The sequence below is a fragment of the Punica granatum genome, chromosome 4, assembly GCF_007655135.1.
Source record: "Punica granatum isolate Tunisia-2019 chromosome 4, ASM765513v2, whole genome shotgun sequence".
Lineage (NCBI taxonomy): Eukaryota > Viridiplantae > Streptophyta > Magnoliopsida > Myrtales > Lythraceae > Punica > Punica granatum.
In genome coordinates this window covers 6,687,773-6,705,327 of record NC_045130.1, presented here as the reverse complement: position 1 = coordinate 6,705,327, position 17,555 = coordinate 6,687,773, and the positions used below count along the sequence as shown (strand labels likewise).

Here is a 17,555-nt window from a genome sequence, read left to right as displayed (position 1 = left end):
ATCAGCTTTTCTGTATACTGGGTTTGAGCTTTTTCACACATGACATCCAGACATTGTTGTCGGTCCAAACGCATGTTTCTTACTAAAAACAAACGGACCGTAAAGTTTAGAGACAATGTGTCCTATAAAAGCTCAATTTTGCTTCAATCAAATTCCCCTTTATTTTGGCGACAAGGAAAAACTTTAAATGATCTTATCTCAAAATATCTGACCATTAATAATACGTCTATTTCGTCATTTTGCTTATTGGTATTTCCATATAAGACACAGTACGCATGAAGTAGGATGAACGAAGAATTCCGACAAAAGAAGAACAAAACTAATTTCTTAATTTCGCGCACAGGAAAAGGAAAAATAGATCGATGGGAACAACTGTACTGTTTGATTCTCCCAGTTGAGATGATATACTTTGCCATTGTGGGATATCCACTCAACCCAATAGACAAAATCTAAGTGACTTTTCCTTCCCATAAGCACCAGACTGACCATGACAAGCAAAAATCTTCCCATATAATGGTTTCTTTTTTTATCATATTTTCTCTATAATAATTATTCATACTCTAAATTTTGTAGAGATTAATTAACTAAATCTTCAGTTTTGAGAGTCGACAACAGAAAATGAACATTTTGTAGGGCCTCAGAGACAATTATATATGCCCTCGATATATCGTAAGGATATATGTAATCAGGTGTTCCTTTAGTCTCCGTGCACATTAAGCATTTCCAAATCAATGTGGCAAAACCCAAACAAATGGCACACATGACTTAGTGGTCTTGACTATTTACACCCATGCCTTGCCCTTATGGGATCAAAAGCTATTCTATAGCTATTTCCTACTCTAACTCCAAGGCCCTTTATCGGCCTGCTAGCCCGATCGAAGCATTTCGGTTCTCTGGACCCTGCCGATATAGCAGATTCTTGGTACGTGTAGTAGACCCATTGGGAGGGATATCTCCGAGCATTTTGGTGGAGTGTTCTCTAGTGATACGTAGCGTGAGCTGACGTATGTTATAGACATTTTCGGATATGGTCTATCTTGTTCTTGGGTAGTTCGGCATGGGGAAAATATGCTGAAACAATACCTTAGCAAGTGTCTCATTATAGCATTCGCGCACTGACCTTCTAATGCTGCCTTGGCCCTTACACAAGATAGGGACATTGAATGCATCACCAACCAAAGCTTTTATGCCTCCTTTCTTGGCACTTTCAGTCATGATATGTAGTATGCTACAGAGTACAGAGCTCTCCCCCAGCCTTTGCACTTTGTATGTAATTTTCTATGGACAACAAAGTACATCTCGAGAAAAAGTGAATCATAGTCGGTACACGAACTCGACAAGCTTTGATACTTACAACAACCGAGGTCTCTTCTTTGAGAGATAAAACTATAACGTGAGCAATATTATCGTGAGCCTAGTCGGTTTTCTTCCCAGCCAATGGTCAGGATCCACGTGAGTCTTCTTTCCAAGTTCATCAAAACATAAAACGGTCATTAATAATAAAAGCTTAACAATGAGTTTTGGTGCATTATTTTGGTAGAGCAAGCATGACATTTATCGTCATGGGAGTACACCTTTCTTGGCACACCATGTACAGTTACGGTCCCAGTAGATGAATCTTAATAGCATATATACTAGTTTGTCCTGCAGAACAATGATAACATCTGATGGTGGTCCACAGCCCGCAAATCCTACTACTTGCCCGTCCCATTCATACGCACCGTGGAACTTCATCCGGGACAAATAGCCAGGAGCGCACAATAATTTCTCGCACTTAAGGGAACACGACATATAAAGCACGTGCAGATTTCGGTCTGAGTGCTATAAATACAAGGGCAGAGTCCATTCCTCTCCTCATCTCCAATTACATGTTGTGTCCTGGTCAAGAACACAACTTCACGTCCCAGACCCAACAATACTAACCTCGAACTTTATCATCACTAACACATCAAAAATTCAAAATATTCTTGACAACACAGAAAAAAAAAAAAGATGAAGTCCCACAAGCCTTATGTCGCAATGCTCTTTGTTCAGTTAGTTTATGCGGGAATGGCTCTCTTCTCCAAGGCTGCGATCTCCAAAGGCATGAACCCTTTTGTATTCGTCGTCTTCCGTCAAGCTCTGGCCTTTCTTGCCCTGTCTCCCTTAGCTTTCTTCTTCGAGAGGTATACTGATAAGCTCTTTTATATTGTTGTGATCAGTTAAATGTCATCGTCTTTCTAGATTCTGATATGTACTTACAGAGCTGATGATCCTCGGTTTTTGTCATTTGTATTGCAGCAACAAGTATGCTCCCATGTCGTATGGGTTGCTCTTCAAGATCTTCTTGGTTTCGTTCTGCGGGTACGGTTCTTTGACTGGTTATAAATAATTTGCAACTTCAAGCTCGCCATCTTGAACTCGGTACATGATACAAAGTCATTTAATAAACATTTCTTTTGATAAAAGAGACCAACGTTGGGCCGCCGGTATTAAAAAAAAAAAAGAAAAAGAATGATGAATACGTTCATTATTGCTGTTTCAATTGCAAATAATTGTTTATGCAAGCAACATTGCATGAGAACTCACATTCCGTAAACATGGATGGACATGCAAAGCGAAAGTTATGCCATTTACTGCACACATGGCGCGTGTTGTTGTTAATCGTGACTCGTTTTATTTAATTCGGCATACTCATGGAGTGATAAACATATGTTTTCCTGCACTGTTTCAGGCTCACACTCAGCTTAAACCTCTACTGTGTTGCAATCAACCATACCACCGCTACATTTGCTGCTGCCACCACCAACATAATCCCAGCCATCACTTTCATTATCGCTGTTTGTTTAAGGTAAAATGGGAAGAACCGAAAGAGCAAAGGGAAAATATCTTCGATATAATTCCATGGAATTCATTTTATCGATTTATCGATTGATTGGTTATAATGCAAGGATGGAGAGCATTTCGATAAGGAGATTCCATGGGATAGCAAAAGTGGTGGGTGCTGTGATGGGAGTTTCTGGGGCAATGGTGTTTGCCTTTCTGAGGGGGCCCCAAGTGAAGATCATGCTGAAATGGTACATGTCATCAAACAATAACCAAGCGAAAACGATGAATCACCCAACTGAGGATGTCTCGAGCTCAAGGGATCATCAGTGGGTCAAGGGTTCACTCCTCATGCTCTCCTCCAACGTCCTCTGGTCTCTGTGGCTTGTTCTTCAGGTTCGCCAACTTTCTCCTCACCCCAGCCTTACGTCGTCATCTGCACTAATCACGCAATAAACCTAAAGGAGATTTGTGCATTGAAATCTTCTCGTGCAGTACTATGATTATATAATTACCACTAATTCCACTACGTACATCTGCCAACTTGGGAGATGTTTGAGTTCATGAAGACATCTCTCGTTATTGCTAATCGAGCGTTAGAAAAAAGCTTTCTAATTGATAAGAGACACCCTTGACAATATCTCATGGCCCCAAATATGTCGATCGGTACATAAAGCAAAGGATAGGTCACTTTGGCATACAATTGTATGGACCATAACCCAAAGTTGAATTCTAGTATGCTCTATATTCGGGTAATAGGTTTTGTGAATCCATTATTGATCAGTTTCCTATAGCGCAAGCTGTTGCAGCTCAGGCAAAAAGAGTCCAGTCACACACAAAAAGATATACATATAAACATTTCATATATATCTATATGCGTGAATATTTTCATATTGATGATAAAAGTACAAGATAACTTTGAAATTACACGTGTTCCACTTTGTTTTGTTTACTGGGCAGGGTCCCATAGTGAAGCAGTATCCTGCGAAGCTGCGTCTCACTGCGCTGCAGTGTTTCTTCAGCTGCGTGCAGTCGGCTTTCTGGGCAGTCGCGGTGGAGAGAAGCCCATCCGCCTGGAAGCTCGGGTGGGACATCAACCTCCTCTCGGTTGTCTACTGTGTATGGATCCTCTCCCATTTCCATATATTTCTTTTGTGTCTTAAGAAGCAGATTTTTTTTTTTCTGTTACGTGGATGATTTTATATGAATATCGAACCTAGAACCTCTTGGTTATCACGCGTGCGCCACTGCGCTACACCCTCCTCGATTTAAGAAGCATAATTTAACCAAGGAATAGTTACAAATTCCAAGCACATCAAATCTCAATCGATATCAGATCTTCATACCCCTCACATCAAATTTTTCATCCCCTCTGCCGGCAAATATTTTTGGTCGCAGAAAGGTTCATAGTGGAAAGTGGCAGAAATTTAGGTCCAAAAGTAGAGTTGGATCCCCAAGGATCATGCTTAGGGTTTTGGAACATATTTGGGTTTGTGAATCATGTAGCCATTATCATTGTAGTTCGATCTTCTGACCTATAGGTGAATAATGGACATTATCATCGGATGAATGTGATATGTCTCATAGTGCTCTCATTTAATCCGATTACGACCTGATCCACTCTAGCTAGAATGCCCTAGTAGATGCACGTGCCCAGGATACGTCTCCGATCCTCATGGAATATCCATTCACAAATGCCATCTGACGATCATGCACGCGTACGAGATGCTTTATGGAAGGGGGAGGAACTGTTTAACTGTCTGAAATATCACAGCTCATCACCGCACCTAAATCATCCACGACTTAATCAACACATTCAGGCTCGCGTCCTTAGGTCCGTCTGTCACAATCCTAGAAGCTAAAACACTCGCCCTGCTTTTGATCTATCCATTCCGGCTGATCTTCGTTGCAGAAAAACAGGAACAACTAAATTCTTAAAATTAAAGATTTCACTTTGCATGAAATAATAGGCCATGTTAATTAATTTTATTCATTTCTTTTTGTAGTTTTCTATCTATATAAATTAGAAATTCTCTAGATAATCAAATCATTCATGAATAATGAGGGCGGCGGGGAATGCAGGGAGTGATCGTGACAGGAATCACATACTGGCTTCAAGTATGGGCAGTAGAGAAGAAAGGGCCGGTTTTCACCGCAATGTTCACTCCCTTGGCTCTCGTCGTCACTGCCATCTTCTCTGCTTTCCTCTGGAAAGAGACTCTCTACTGGGGAAGGTATATAGTCTGGACATACATTCATTCCTCCTCTTCCCTTACTGGGGTCGTGGGATCTTTCCTAGTCAATCTTGAAAACTAAAAAGTGACATCGACTACTTCTTGTTACGCAAACAGAGAGGCACAAAAAGTCCTATTGACAATAATCACACAAGAAACCTCTTGGTTACGTATGAGAGAGATCAACCGTGTACACTATACTGTGGCCCATTTCTGGACCAGGTTCGGGCGAGAGTTGCTTTTGAACTGAGACATATGCAATGATGTGGTGATGATGCAGGGTGGGAGGGGCACTTATGCTGGTGGGTGGGCTCTACTGCACGCTGTGGGGGAAGATCCGAGAAGACAGGAAATCCCAGAAGGTTGAGCTAATTGGGGCTCATGCAGATGATGATGCTCGATCCAAGGAGGGAAGTACTACTGGACCAGAGACCGTCTGATTGACACCTGATGAATGAATAAATGAGTGAATCAATGCTTCAATTTGGGCTCCCCAGTTATATCATTAAGTCACCGCATGACATGATGATGTAATTATTATCTTGTCCAAATTCCCTTTACCTTTTTGTTTTTTCTTCTTTTCTCTTTTGTTTTGTTCTTTTAATTTGTGCATTATTTTTCCTTATATTGTTGTTTCCTTTTATCCTTTTTTCCCTTTAGGGCTCCAACTTTATGGTGGGTTTGTAATATGTGATTATAGGACATAAGATTTGGTACCCCTTTGCTCTTGTTGTGCATTAATTCAAGTTGTAGAGCACGGACTTCGTCCTCGTAATAACTTTTGATGTTTGAACGTCGTCAACTGACGCCGATAATCTATGTTTGTCAGTTGAAATTATATGTGTCTCGATAATCAATCGGGTGTTCTAATATGGAGTCAAGAGAAGATGTTTTGCGCACACTTCCTATCTTCTCCCTCGAAGTACATGGACAGAGGCTATTAAGAGTAACTAAACAAAAAAGAATTATGTCCCAATTGGTTGGAGGAATCTCCTGGATGTTGAAGATGTGGAGTGCCACTCCAAAATTTTTCATCTCTAGTTCTCCAATTCACCATAAAGCTGGATTGGGCCCTAACGGGCCCGTCGGCTTCCTCTTTCTTTCAAGGTTCGCTTGTTGGGCTGGAGGCCCAATTACATGCCTCTCGGGTCAAGAAGAGAAGATTTAAAAGAATCCAACCTCTTTCACATGTCAATTGAGACATCTTTTGTTCTGTCCCTTCCATTAATTCTGAGAAGTGAGAACTACTCGAGTCAACTTTCTTTCACTTAATCCTACCCAACCCAAATTTGAAATTTCCTTCTTTCTTTACATTTATAGTCCAAATCAATTTTTTGTCAACCACGCTATAACATATTACCACGGTAGGGTCCAGAAAGCTCCAGAATTAGATAGTACGAGAAAATAATAACTAGTATTTATGCACGACGACGTGAAGGTTGGTGATAGTGAATAATTCTATTTATACATTACGATACATTTTCAAGCATTGTTTTCACTTTTCCTTTTTTTTCTCAATATTTGTTTTTTTTGGCGTGCCCGGTAGCATTCAGAAGCAAAATTAGATTCAAACTAATTCAGTCGAACCGAGTCAACCTATTAAGGGGTAAAGCTCCCCCAACGTAGATTTTTTTTATTCACAATACTCTAACATGAGATATTATTGAAGGAAAAAAAAAATGTCCAACTATTTCAATCAACCCACCACGTTGATATTTATTTTTCTTTTTTCTTTTCATTATATGGGATATACTGTTGTCTACATTGGGAAATGACAACTAAAGGAGTTTCGTGGGGGAAACTTCATTATTATATGTATTATTTTTTTTAATAAAACCAATTGCTTCTACTTGGGGTATTCAATGCCAATTTCCACAAGCACAAGTGCAGCTAGTGCTATCACTTTCTTAATCATTGATGACAATCAATTACAACTTTGAAGTTATTTTCAATGATTGAAATGTGTTAGGCTTGTTATTGATGAAGTAACCCAGCTCATTCATATGGACACAGGCGTATACATACATATATATATATACACACACGCACATCCATAAACGTATAGTTAAGGATATAATTATGCATTATCGGACTTGTGTTTTGGAGATGAAGCTGTTTCGAGAAGTAAGATTCATCGAATTTATAGTTTATATGGAAAGGTTTCCTTTTGGTTTTGGACTCTTCAACCCCAATTTTCAGCGCACATGTTTGAGGTCATAATCGTCACCTATCCCATGTCCATTATGTCATCGAACATTAACTAAGAGGATGTGATATAATATCATAATAGTCGGAGCACGATCGAACTTCCTAACGTAATTCACAAATAAAATTTAAAATTTAACCTGATAATTACAAAAAAAAAACAACTCATTTATTTTTACAATACTGTAATTTTACCGTTGCCGGCTGGCCAAGAAAAATTGTGCTCCTGATAATTGCTATCGTATTCTCGAACTAATTTTATCTAATCATGTAATTTATATTTTGTAAAAGATATCAGAATATTATTTATATATACGAATCTACGAACAAAACATGCTCTCCATATCCTCTTGCAATTTGCAATTATCTTGTAATGAAATTATCATGGACGTTCTCATCGGCAAGCTGTCTGAATTTTATTCATTCCTTTTTACAATTGTCACCGCATTTCCCTTCCATTTTAAGTGAAAATAAAAAGAGAGAAATGCTTATGGGAAAATATGGATAAGTTTCAAGACAACTTATATAATTCGAAGAAATTTTTATATTAGTTTTGGTAATTTTCAAGCAAAAGATAACGTCTTTTCGAAGATATATTTGATAAAATTGAAAGAGAGAACATTCGGGGTAAGATATTGAATAAGTTGTTAATTTGATACATCGGCATAATTACGACATGCGTTCTAAAATAATCCCGAAATCACCACAACTCAATTTAAGAGAAAGTATAAACTTATGGATATAAACGAGACTTTCGTATTGGTATTGTTAAATAAAATGATAATTAAAAAAAATGCAATAAATAAGTAAAATAGGAATTATAGGGACATCGAAGTTCGTTGAGTAAAGGGATAGGACATACATGTGGGGCTTAGATTCAGGCAGCGGTGGATGAGATTACATCCGCAGGATCTGATCTGATCTGATCTGATCGATAGATTTTGCATATGTGAAAATGGTTCAAAATTGGCAACTAAAATTTGCCGTCCCCTTGACTCTTTTTCCCCTCTTGGCCAACCGCAACATATGCCGGCGCATGTTTCTGCCAAATTACGATCAAAATCGATCGGTATTTACTCGATGTACCTCCCGCAATACAAGATCGCTCATCTCAAGCAGAGATGACATGGTACCTGCACAAAAACAACTATTTCTATCTTGAGTACTGGAGATACCAGATATCTATTTCTCGCACATTTCTGTATGAAGCCTCGATTCTCGATAAACATTTGAAAGAATTCGAAGGACGGCGAGCTGAAGGAAGATGTGATCAAAGAAATAGTTCGCGATCGCATTGCTGAGCTCTCGATTGCCATAATATTTGTAAGCAATTATCTCATATTTTTAATTAATTTTTCTAACAAATAGCTAGTAAACGTCCCGGGTATATTTTGTGCAATAATCATCATTCGACATCATTCGATATAATTATAATAATCTGTTAGGCCGTCACATTTTATTATTATTTTTGTTTATTTTTAAGATTATAGCCATTTGATTGTTTGAAGTGATTAAGAAATCCAATAGTGAATGACAGATTTAAATAAGAAAGCCTGTTATTGTGATTAGATTGGATAAGAAAGAAAGTCTGTGAAGGAATCCTATTTTTTCGAAAAGAGAGGTTATGGGGTCGTGTCTTTTGACTTCTCAAAGTCAACCTATCCGTGGATGAGAATTGAGAACTGTCCACAATATTAATATGGTAATGAAACTGTGACAAGCAAATTGGAGGACAATCCACGTTCAAATTACTAAATTAAGGATCGGGGAATGGGATTAGGATTTTCGGTCACACATAGATGGAAGCAACTTAAATGAAGGAGCAATATTTGCCGAGCTATATATATATATATATATATATATATATAAATCATTGGATCAATGAAGAAATCAACTGAATTGAACTTATGAAACGAAATGCTTTTTATATATGATAAGATAAATGGGATCTCAAATATTGGATGATGCAGTTCCGGTGATTCCATACTTGAGATGCTCGATTATGGTTAGGCAAGAAAGCTTGGATATGACTAATTAACCTATTGATTGAAAACAACTATTACATAACATCAAGCCCTCATAGGATCCCTTCTCTTTAAAAGTAGAAAAAAGGGGAAAATACCAAAAATCGCAAAGTCAAAAAGCCACCTACTTTGCTTCAATGCATGCCTCGAAGGAAAGCAATAGGTTGGGTACCGAATTACCAAATTGTCTCTTGCATTTCCATGATTGCTTCGGTTATAAAATCCAAAGGTAGATTTTTCTTATCGGTTCGATGATGCATGAAGTGGGCCAATACTTATCACGTAATTTAGATCTTACGTCATTATTTAAATATAAGGATGTGATTAGGATGGATGAACTCACGAAGTAGATAGTTTGTAACTTTATATTTATGAAAATATGACTACATAGTTGATTCACACATTTGAAGAGTTGTTAATTTATTATTTGAAAAGAGAGTAACGCATAACTAGTCATTCAATAGATTAATTTATTTCTTAATTGATCCATAAAGAATTATTAACCTGGATCGGGGGCAAATATGTCATTTCGCAGGCATCAGGCCTTCATGATGGCAGCGTGCCCCAAGCAATAATTCCCCTCACATGAACCCACTGCCCTTGGCCATCCGACAAGCCATCCTGACCGTCCACGTGTACGGTCAATACGATCCACCGTACAGATCGTACCGTCGGGGACCAGTCAGCCTCTGCACCTCCGTCTCGTTGCCGTGCACCATAGTGCGTGAGATCACAACCGCCACTTCCCTTGAAATCCTACTTCCGCTCCCCATTCTTTTCATCTATTCTCTTTTCAGTCCTCACTTTGCATGCCTCATCCAATTCCCATGAGCCATCCACTTCCAACGACAAAAAATGGGCCGTCTAATGTTTAAATATGAGGTTGATAGAAAGCATGCGGGACACTTGATTTAATTAATAATTTATATGTGTATTTATTTATATTAATAACCTGTAAAATTTAATAATTTGTTCAACTGTTTATACTCATTCAATAACTCATATTGTACGTCATAACATGATAGAAGTGCAACTCTTATGACATGGTGTGCGTGCTTTTTCACGTTCTTTTGTCCGAGACGGGTTAATATTTTTTGACCACTGCTATTCTCAGGAAAAAAAAAAAAAGAAGAAGCAAAAATAAGAGGAGGAAAATTTAGCAAAGGAAAACCCTTGCCATTGCCAGAATCAACGAGGGAGTGCTGGCCCTCAATTGGGAAGCCGCCATGTGTCGGGGGTAACGGCAGTTGAACGGCAAGTCTAAGGTCAACCGTCAGGGCTACCGTGGTCATTTCACGAGAAAGTCAGTGGGAAGCAAACGAGCTCTGGTGAATTAATTAATAAAAATATTAAATTAATTATAATAATAAGTTTTTTTAAAAATCATTCAATCTTTATTAGTTTTGTATATTATTAATTTAGAATTTAGAATTAATTCCGTGTTGGTTCGTGAATTGGATTTAATGAGTATTTGGCGTCCATTTCTTGGGCGTAGTCAGACACAGACAGACACAGAGGTAAGAGAAGGAGAGGGAGTCTAGAGAGAGAATCTAGAGAGAGAGAGGCTTTTAGATTGGGAAGACTTTTTAGAGAGAGAAAATCTGCTCAATGTAAAGTGTATGATCTGAAGTGATAGAGAGAGAGAGAGAAAGACATAGACAGGGAGAGATCTGGGGAAGGTGAGCTAACTCATGAGCTGTGATCTCCGCCCAGCTTCAGTTTCTGTGGTGTTATTGTTCTTCTTCTTCTTCCATTTCGTTTCTTGTTCTTTCTGGGCCTGATGAGCTTCTGTGTTTGAGCATCTGTACCGTCAGATCCTTCAGTTTCTGTCCTGCGCTCTTGGGGAAACCTGGATTTCTGTCTGTTTCCTGGGCAAAGCACGGTCCTTTTCGCTACCAAGCCTGTTAGATTCTGTGGTTTGCCTTTTTTCTTGATCTTTGTTTTGTGATAACTCAGCTCATCAGTTAAGGGATTAGCTTTCAGTGTTTTCTCAACTGGGGTTGTTGGGTCTTTCTAGTTCTTGTTTGGTGGCAGGCCGATTTTCATTTCCTTGCAATTTCCGGCTCTTTTGTTTGTTCTGTGTATGAAGGGGTCGGTCTGTCCGGTTGACCGTTCCAATTGGGCATTGGTCTTCTTGAAGCTCTGGTCGGATGAGGACGATCTTCTGTCTGTGTGATTAATTCATGTGTTCTGCTCGATTTTAGGACATGGTTTTGAGTTTTAGCTGAGTTTCTGCGCTGAAGCTTCAATCTTTGGGTCTCAATTGTGTCAACCGCTCTAATATTAGTGAAGTTTTTTATTATAGGTAAGCTCTCGGATTGTGAAGATTTTTTAATAGTGATACCTTGGTAATCCTTTAATCGCTAGAACGAGGGTTCGACAGTTGTGATAAGTGATTGGCTGCATTTCTGATCAGATTCTGTATGTTGCCACGGCTAGCGTGCGATTAAGGGTTCTGATTTGATCAAATCAAATTATTATGATTCTTTGTTACTGGAATGGGGTTCTTAACATATACTTGTGGATGCTTTTTACTCAATCGAAGTTTTAACTTTTTTTGTATTCTTTTGTTGGCTTTTGGATTTATATATATTTATTACAGCCGGGACGTGCTCTTCTTTTGCTTTTCTGAAGATTCTTCTTTTGAATTATCTTTCTAACATGAAGGGGGATTTAATTCACAATTTGGTTTCTTAATGAACTTAAAACCCGCCAAAAGATGTTTCTCATGAAAGCCTGGTATTATAAGTTGCTTTAGGTCCATGTGAGACCCATCTTTTTCGGGGAATCTTCTTTTCTTGCTTTGTGCCTCTCCCCACTCTGCTTCCATTCTCTCTCTCTCTCTCTCTCTTCTTTTCCCTTTCTTCATGGATGAGCATTGAATTGGAAGGTAGTTTTGATAAATTTGTGTTTTGATGTGATTGTGGCAGTTTGTGGCAATTATTCGGCTGAAGCGTTATCAAGTTCATACGAGCTCGTTAAAGGATGCTTTGATCTGGCACATCTATCAGTGGACTGGCGTAAATGTCGTTCAGAAGTATTGTTCGTGACGTGAGGGACGGGTTTGGAAGCTTATCTAGGCGGAGTTTTGATGTGAGGTTGCTGGGCCATCACCGAGGAAAATCACATGGTTCAGTGCATGAATTACATGATCCTCCCCCTGTGATACAGAATAGTCGGTGGGCCAGTTTACCACCTGAGCTTCTACATGACGTGATCAAGAGATTAGAAGCAAGTGAGAGCACGTGGCCCGCTCGCAAACATGTCGTTGCGTGTGCTGCTGTTTGTCATTCATGGAGGGAAATGTGCAAAGAAATTGTCAAAAATCCTGAAATATCTGGGAAGATCACTTTTCCTGTTTCACTGAAGCAGGTATTGTTTGAGTGGTGTGATATTTTACTAAATTTGTAAAGGGTTGCTTAAACGATCATCTTAAATGCAACTGCCTTTCTTTACATGCCGTACAAGGCATAAGCACAAAATTAGATACATAATTTATAGTACCTCATTCATACTTATTCTACTATATATCGGTTATATTGTGTTGGGCCTACTGACACTATCTCTTATTTATTTCACAGCCGGGGCCTCGGGATGGAACCATTCAATGTTTTATTAAGAGAGACAAATCTAATTTAACTTACCACCTCTTCCTTTGCCTTAGTCCTGGTAAGAGTTCAAGCTTTAAGATGCCTAGTTTTAGATATATTTTGAAAATTGAAATGATGCATTGTTGTGCCTGGTCTTGTATTAGATTCAACTTTTACACGTTGGATGTATTTCGTACGTCTGAATGTTTGTCAGTTGGGGGATGTAGATGCATGGTTAAGATTGTATATGATTTATGGAGGGCTTTTCTTCATCTAAGTCAGTACATGTAAAGTAGTATTAGTCAACCCTTTATTTATCGTACTACAACATTGTAGCTACTTTATCCATTGGCAACCCTGCAGTATAAGTCATGATCAATCAACAATTTGCCCTCTATCTAACTAAGATGGGAAAAAGATTAGCTCCACAAAACCGATTAAACATGCGGCTGAGAATTTGCTGGTTGACTCTGCATTCTGGCTGTCTGAACATTCTTTAAGGCCTGTCTTAGTTTGTGGATTCATGCCCGGACCAAGATAGCCCATAGAAGCAAGTGGTGCACTTAGCACCCACTGTTGCCTCTATAATCTGAAATCAGTTGTTTGTCCTAGACTAGGGAGCTTCTTTATTTTCCTGATGAACATAATTTCATCAGCATCTCTGCAGCAGGAATCCTATCTTGAAACGTAGATGTTGCCCTTTTCCTATTTCCTAGATTTCTTGCAAGACTCGTGCTTGGTAATATTCAGCATTATGCTACTATTGGTAAGCAAGGTCCTGCCGAAAGATTAGGAATGGGAATGTGTTGTCTTGCATAGTCCCATTCATCAATGGCTGCATCCGAAAATCTTTGAGTAGTACTCCATACCAGTGACCTACTGTAGATGTTAGGTCAAATGCCACTTGACATCACTGTAGTTGCACTAAGGATGAGAAATCATGGACACTCTTTGGGTTTATCGGCAATAAACAACAAATATCCCTCAATAACTGATCCGTTGGGTATTCTTTGTTGTGTTTATTTTGATCGACTAAACAGTAGCTACTGATTGCTTCTGAATACAATCTTTACACGAACCAAATCTATATTTCCCTCTTTGGCGTGTAATTATAGTCTTCTTCCTTGAAAGGAAACATTTCAGCCTGTTTAGAATTCAATTCTTTTGGTCTGTTGAAATTGGATGTGAAGTGCTTTGCCGCTTGGAATTATTCAGCTGTTCTACTAATAGCTTTCTGCATTACCCCAGACTAAATAACTTGTAATATTTTGGTAGATGACCTTATTATATTGAGCTTGTGGTTTGACTAATTCTGTACCTTCTTCAGTTTTACTTGTTGAAAATGGAAAGTTTCTTCTCTCTGCAAAACGGACGCGAAGAACTACCTATACGGAGTATGTCATCTCCATGGATGCAGATAATATATCAAGATCAAGTAGTACTTACATCGGAAAACTGAGGTGAGGAATTTAATGCAAACCGATACTTCCCTGCGGGAGAATTGTTTCCTTTTATGGATGATGCAGGCGCGTGTTACATTATACAATATCTTCCAATTTAATGTCCTCCTATCACAATTTCAAGATTTCCCCATTTAACACAACATTAATATAGTTCACACTTTTTTTTCTTTTCTGTTTTTTGGCTGGATGATATAATTCACAGTTACTATAAGGGTAACCTTTATCACTATTCACTAAGACAGCCTCTGAGGTTGGTTCTGCCTAGATAGCCTTCGGTATGTCCATCCCAGCTTGTGCTATATAAGCACTTCGGCAACTGATGTCTGTGTTTTCAACACTTGGTTGAATTGTTCTTTGCATCTAAACTGTAAAGACATTACTTGGTTTGCATCCTTTTACGTACTCATGTTTGAAATACTGGGTGGTGGAGTATATTCTTAAGATGCCCTAGCTGTAATTTATCTATTCCTTGGTCAGTCCTGCACTCTCGGATCATCACAGATATATATGCTCAGAGTAGTTCAAAAAACATAGTAGCTTATTTTTTAGGGCAATTTATTTGGTTATATGTAGTTGTCTACTGTATCAGTAAGTAGAAGTAGAACTGGAAAAGTAGATAATTTTGCATATTGAGCTAATCGTTTATCTATCTCACTTCAGGTCGAATTTCCTTGGTACCAAATTCATAATCTATGACACACAGCCTCCATACAACAATACCCAGCTGTCTCCACCGGGGCGGAGTCGAAGGTTCTACTCTAAGAAAGTTTCACCCAAGGTCCCCACTGGGAGCTACAACATTGCCCAGGTCACCTATGAGCTGAATGTGCTGGGCACGCGGGGCCCTCGTAGAATGCACTGTGTGATGCACTCAATCCCTACTTCGGCCCTTGAGCCCGGTGGGACAGTGCCAGGGCAACCCGAGCTCCTCCCCCGCTCTCTTGAGGACTCGTTCCGGAGCATCTCCTTCTCCAAGTTCATTGACTCCTCGACTGAGTTCAGCTCCTCACGGTTCTCGGACATTGCAGGACCCACCCGAGGGGCAGAGGGGGAGGAAGGAGAGGATGGTGGGAAGGAACGCCCTCTAGTCCTCAGGAACAAGGCACCGAGGTGGCATGAACAGTTGCAGTGCTGGTGCCTCAACTTCCGGGGAAGAGTCACGGTAGCATCCGTGAAGAACTTCCAGCTGATAGCGGCAAACCAGCCGGCCGCTGGCGCCCCAACCCCAACCCCAAGCCAGCCTGCACCATCCGATCATGACAAGATCATACTCCAGTTCGGGAAGGTCGGGAAGGACATGTTCACAATGGACTACCGGTATCCTCTGTCCGCTTTCCAGGCATTCGCGATCTGCCTCAGCAGCTTCGACACCAAATTGGCTTGTGAATAGAAGAAAGGTCTCGGGAAGAAAAGGGTAGGGGAAACTGTTTTCTCGTAAATGCGAGAAGCACTAAGGGGGAGGAGGAGGAAGGAAGTAGTGTATGGAGATTCAGTCACCACCTGTATTAAGTCGTATAGAGTCGGAACTCCGAAGCGCAGCTGTTTGGTAATTGCTAAGTAAGCCCTCTATCGATTTCTTTCTTCCGGCTCTCTTTCTCCCTTCCCCCCTTTTCTGGTCTTAATCGTCAGGCCGAGTCTGATTGAATGGACATTGGTGTAGTTTTATCTGTGGTGTTAATTTTTAACTCTTGTATTATTGAACTGCTGTTCGCTAAGCATGCTTTGAAAGCAATAATTGAACCCTTTTGACTAGTTGTGTGTCCTTCCCTCATCCATTATTCATTTAACTGAGTGGTTCGACTCGTCAGGGTTTTGAAGAGATGGAGCGACAGAATATGTCATGGTCTCATCATACGCACCGAAATCGATCGACCTTTCCATTTGCTACTGAAACCAGGAAGGGAAATTAATCGAGATACATCGACAGCCGTGAGATTTTTCTGGACCATGTTCGGATGGATCGGGTTGGCATAATTGGTATTACCGACACATTTGTGATGAACAACAATCGAACGGTTCGCGATTAACTGACTGTTTGGAAATAAAATAAGAGCCATTTTGGAGAACTAATTGGGCCGAACATGAAACAAGTCGGCCCATTACGAAATCGCCTATAAATAGTCTCCCGCTACCCGTTAAAACCCTAATTGCCTTCCTCCTCTCCCCACTGGAAAGTGCAGGCGATCTTGTAGCCCAAAAATGGCGGCAGTTTTGAGACCATCTCCGTTCTTTTTGTGCTCGGTCTTACTCCGTTGAGACAGTTTACGGTTGATCTCATGCCACATTTTCATATGAACTCCCGGCGCGGTTATGAAACGATCCTTTAACCTCGGAGCTTCGTCGGATTCTGTGTTCTACTTCTGCTCGGTTTTTCGGTTTTTTTTTTTTTTTTTGCCTAAAATGTCAGTCGCGTTGATTTTAAGGGTTTCTGATACGCCCGATGATGGACAACATGATAACTGTTGAGCGGTTCGCGCCGGCCGTCGCCTTTCGTCTTCGTCTCACTACCATCGCACTCTGCACACACTCGCGCGCGCTTACGTACACAAGCTATCGCACGCACTTGCACGGTCTTCGGTGCGGTGGTGGTGAGCTGAGGGCGATTGGCGATGGCTGCGCTTTAATGCCGCAGATGATTTGTTCAAAGCTATGAGATCTGAGGGTGTTCTCGCTTCATGAACTCTAGAAAAATCACTGCTTTTCATGAGCTGTATATAGAAAAGCTTAACCAGTTAGCTATCTGGACAAGCTGCAACCTTTTCTAAGGCTTGGGGTCTGATCGATGTGTCGATGCCTTGAGATTTTCTTGACTTCATTACTTCCCTTCTTGAGGATTCATTCTGTTCTGGTCTGTTCTGTTCTTGCCCAATGATGGAAAAACATGTTAATCTTGAGCGGTTGCGTGGTCATTGTTCGTCATTAGCAATTTCATCCTTTGCCGCGGCCCCTCTCTCTCTCTCTCTCTCTCTCTCTCTCTCTCTCTCTCTCTCTCTCTCTCTCTATCTATCTATACGTGTTTGTGTGTGTGTGTGTGTGAATGCGGGCGTGTGTTTGTCCGTGTGCTTACGTGCTGGGGCGTGTGTGCGTGCGTTTATGCGAGTAGGGGCAAGCTGGTGAGGGTGGATGAGCTTCTGATGAATTCCATTGCTTAATGCTGCAAATGATTTGTTGAAAGCTATGAGATCTGAGGGCATTTACCAGACAGTTTTATTTGGGACTTCTGGATGAGCTCAG

The 17,555-nt window shown here is 40.1% G+C and overlaps 2 protein-coding genes across 4 annotated transcripts; both read left to right on the top strand.

Annotated features, from left to right (window-relative positions):
• The first annotated feature begins 1,862 nt into the window (after nt 1–1,862).
• LOC116203183 (WAT1-related protein At1g43650) lies at nt 1,863–5,785 on the top strand. The gene is made up of 7 exons (XM_031534847.1): nt 1,863–2,165; nt 2,281–2,343; nt 2,714–2,830; nt 2,931–3,201; nt 3,766–3,924; nt 4,888–5,039; nt 5,320–5,785. The coding sequence occupies exons 1-7, from the start codon at nt 1,993–1,995 to the stop codon at nt 5,477–5,479; spliced, it is 1,095 nt and encodes a 364-aa protein (XP_031390707.1). The 5' UTR covers nt 1,863–1,992; the 3' UTR covers nt 5,480–5,785.
• A 4,969-nt stretch (nt 5,786–10,754) lies between these two features.
• On the top strand, nt 10,755–16,073 carry LOC116206367 (tubby-like F-box protein 8). 3 transcript variants are annotated; one of them, XM_031539214.1, is made up of 6 exons: nt 10,776–10,947; nt 11,473–11,573; nt 12,199–12,640; nt 12,850–12,937; nt 14,186–14,318; nt 14,982–16,073. In XM_031539214.1, exons 3-6 carry the CDS (start codon nt 12,293–12,295, stop codon nt 15,709–15,711), a joined length of 1,299 nt encoding a protein of 432 aa, XP_031395074.1. In that variant the 5' UTR covers nt 10,776–10,947; nt 11,473–11,573; nt 12,199–12,292; the 3' UTR covers nt 15,712–16,073. The 3 variants fall into 3 exon arrangements, with proteins under 3 accessions (XP_031395073.1, XP_031395074.1, XP_031395075.1); XM_031539213.1 differs by lacking the exon at nt 11,473–11,573 and having other exon boundaries at nt 10,755–10,947; XM_031539215.1 differs by lacking the exons at nt 10,776–10,947; nt 11,473–11,573 and adding an exon at nt 10,986–11,150.
• The last annotated feature ends 1,482 nt before the right edge of the window (nt 16,074–17,555 follow it).

Coding starts and splice junctions, on each gene's coding strand:
- LOC116206367 (XM_031539213.1), top strand. CDS start 12,293: ATGTCGTTCAGAAGTATTGTTCGTGACGTGAGGGACGGGTTTGGAAGC. Junction 12,641..12,849: donor TTCCTGTTTCACTGAAGCAG/GTATTGTTTGAG, acceptor TTTATTTCACAG/CCGGGGCCTCGGGATGGAAC. Junction 14,319..14,981: donor ACTTACATCGGAAAACTGAG/GTGAGGAATTTA, acceptor ATCTCACTTCAG/GTCGAATTTCCTTGGTACCA.
- LOC116203183 (XM_031534847.1), top strand. CDS start 1,993: ATGAAGTCCCACAAGCCTTATGTCGCAATGCTCTTTGTTCAGTTAGTT. Junction 2,344..2,713: donor TTCTTGGTTTCGTTCTGCGG/GTACGGTTCTTT, acceptor GCACTGTTTCAG/GCTCACACTCAGCTTAAACC. Junction 5,040..5,319: donor GAGACTCTCTACTGGGGAAG/GTATATAGTCTG, acceptor GTGATGATGCAG/GGTGGGAGGGGCACTTATGC.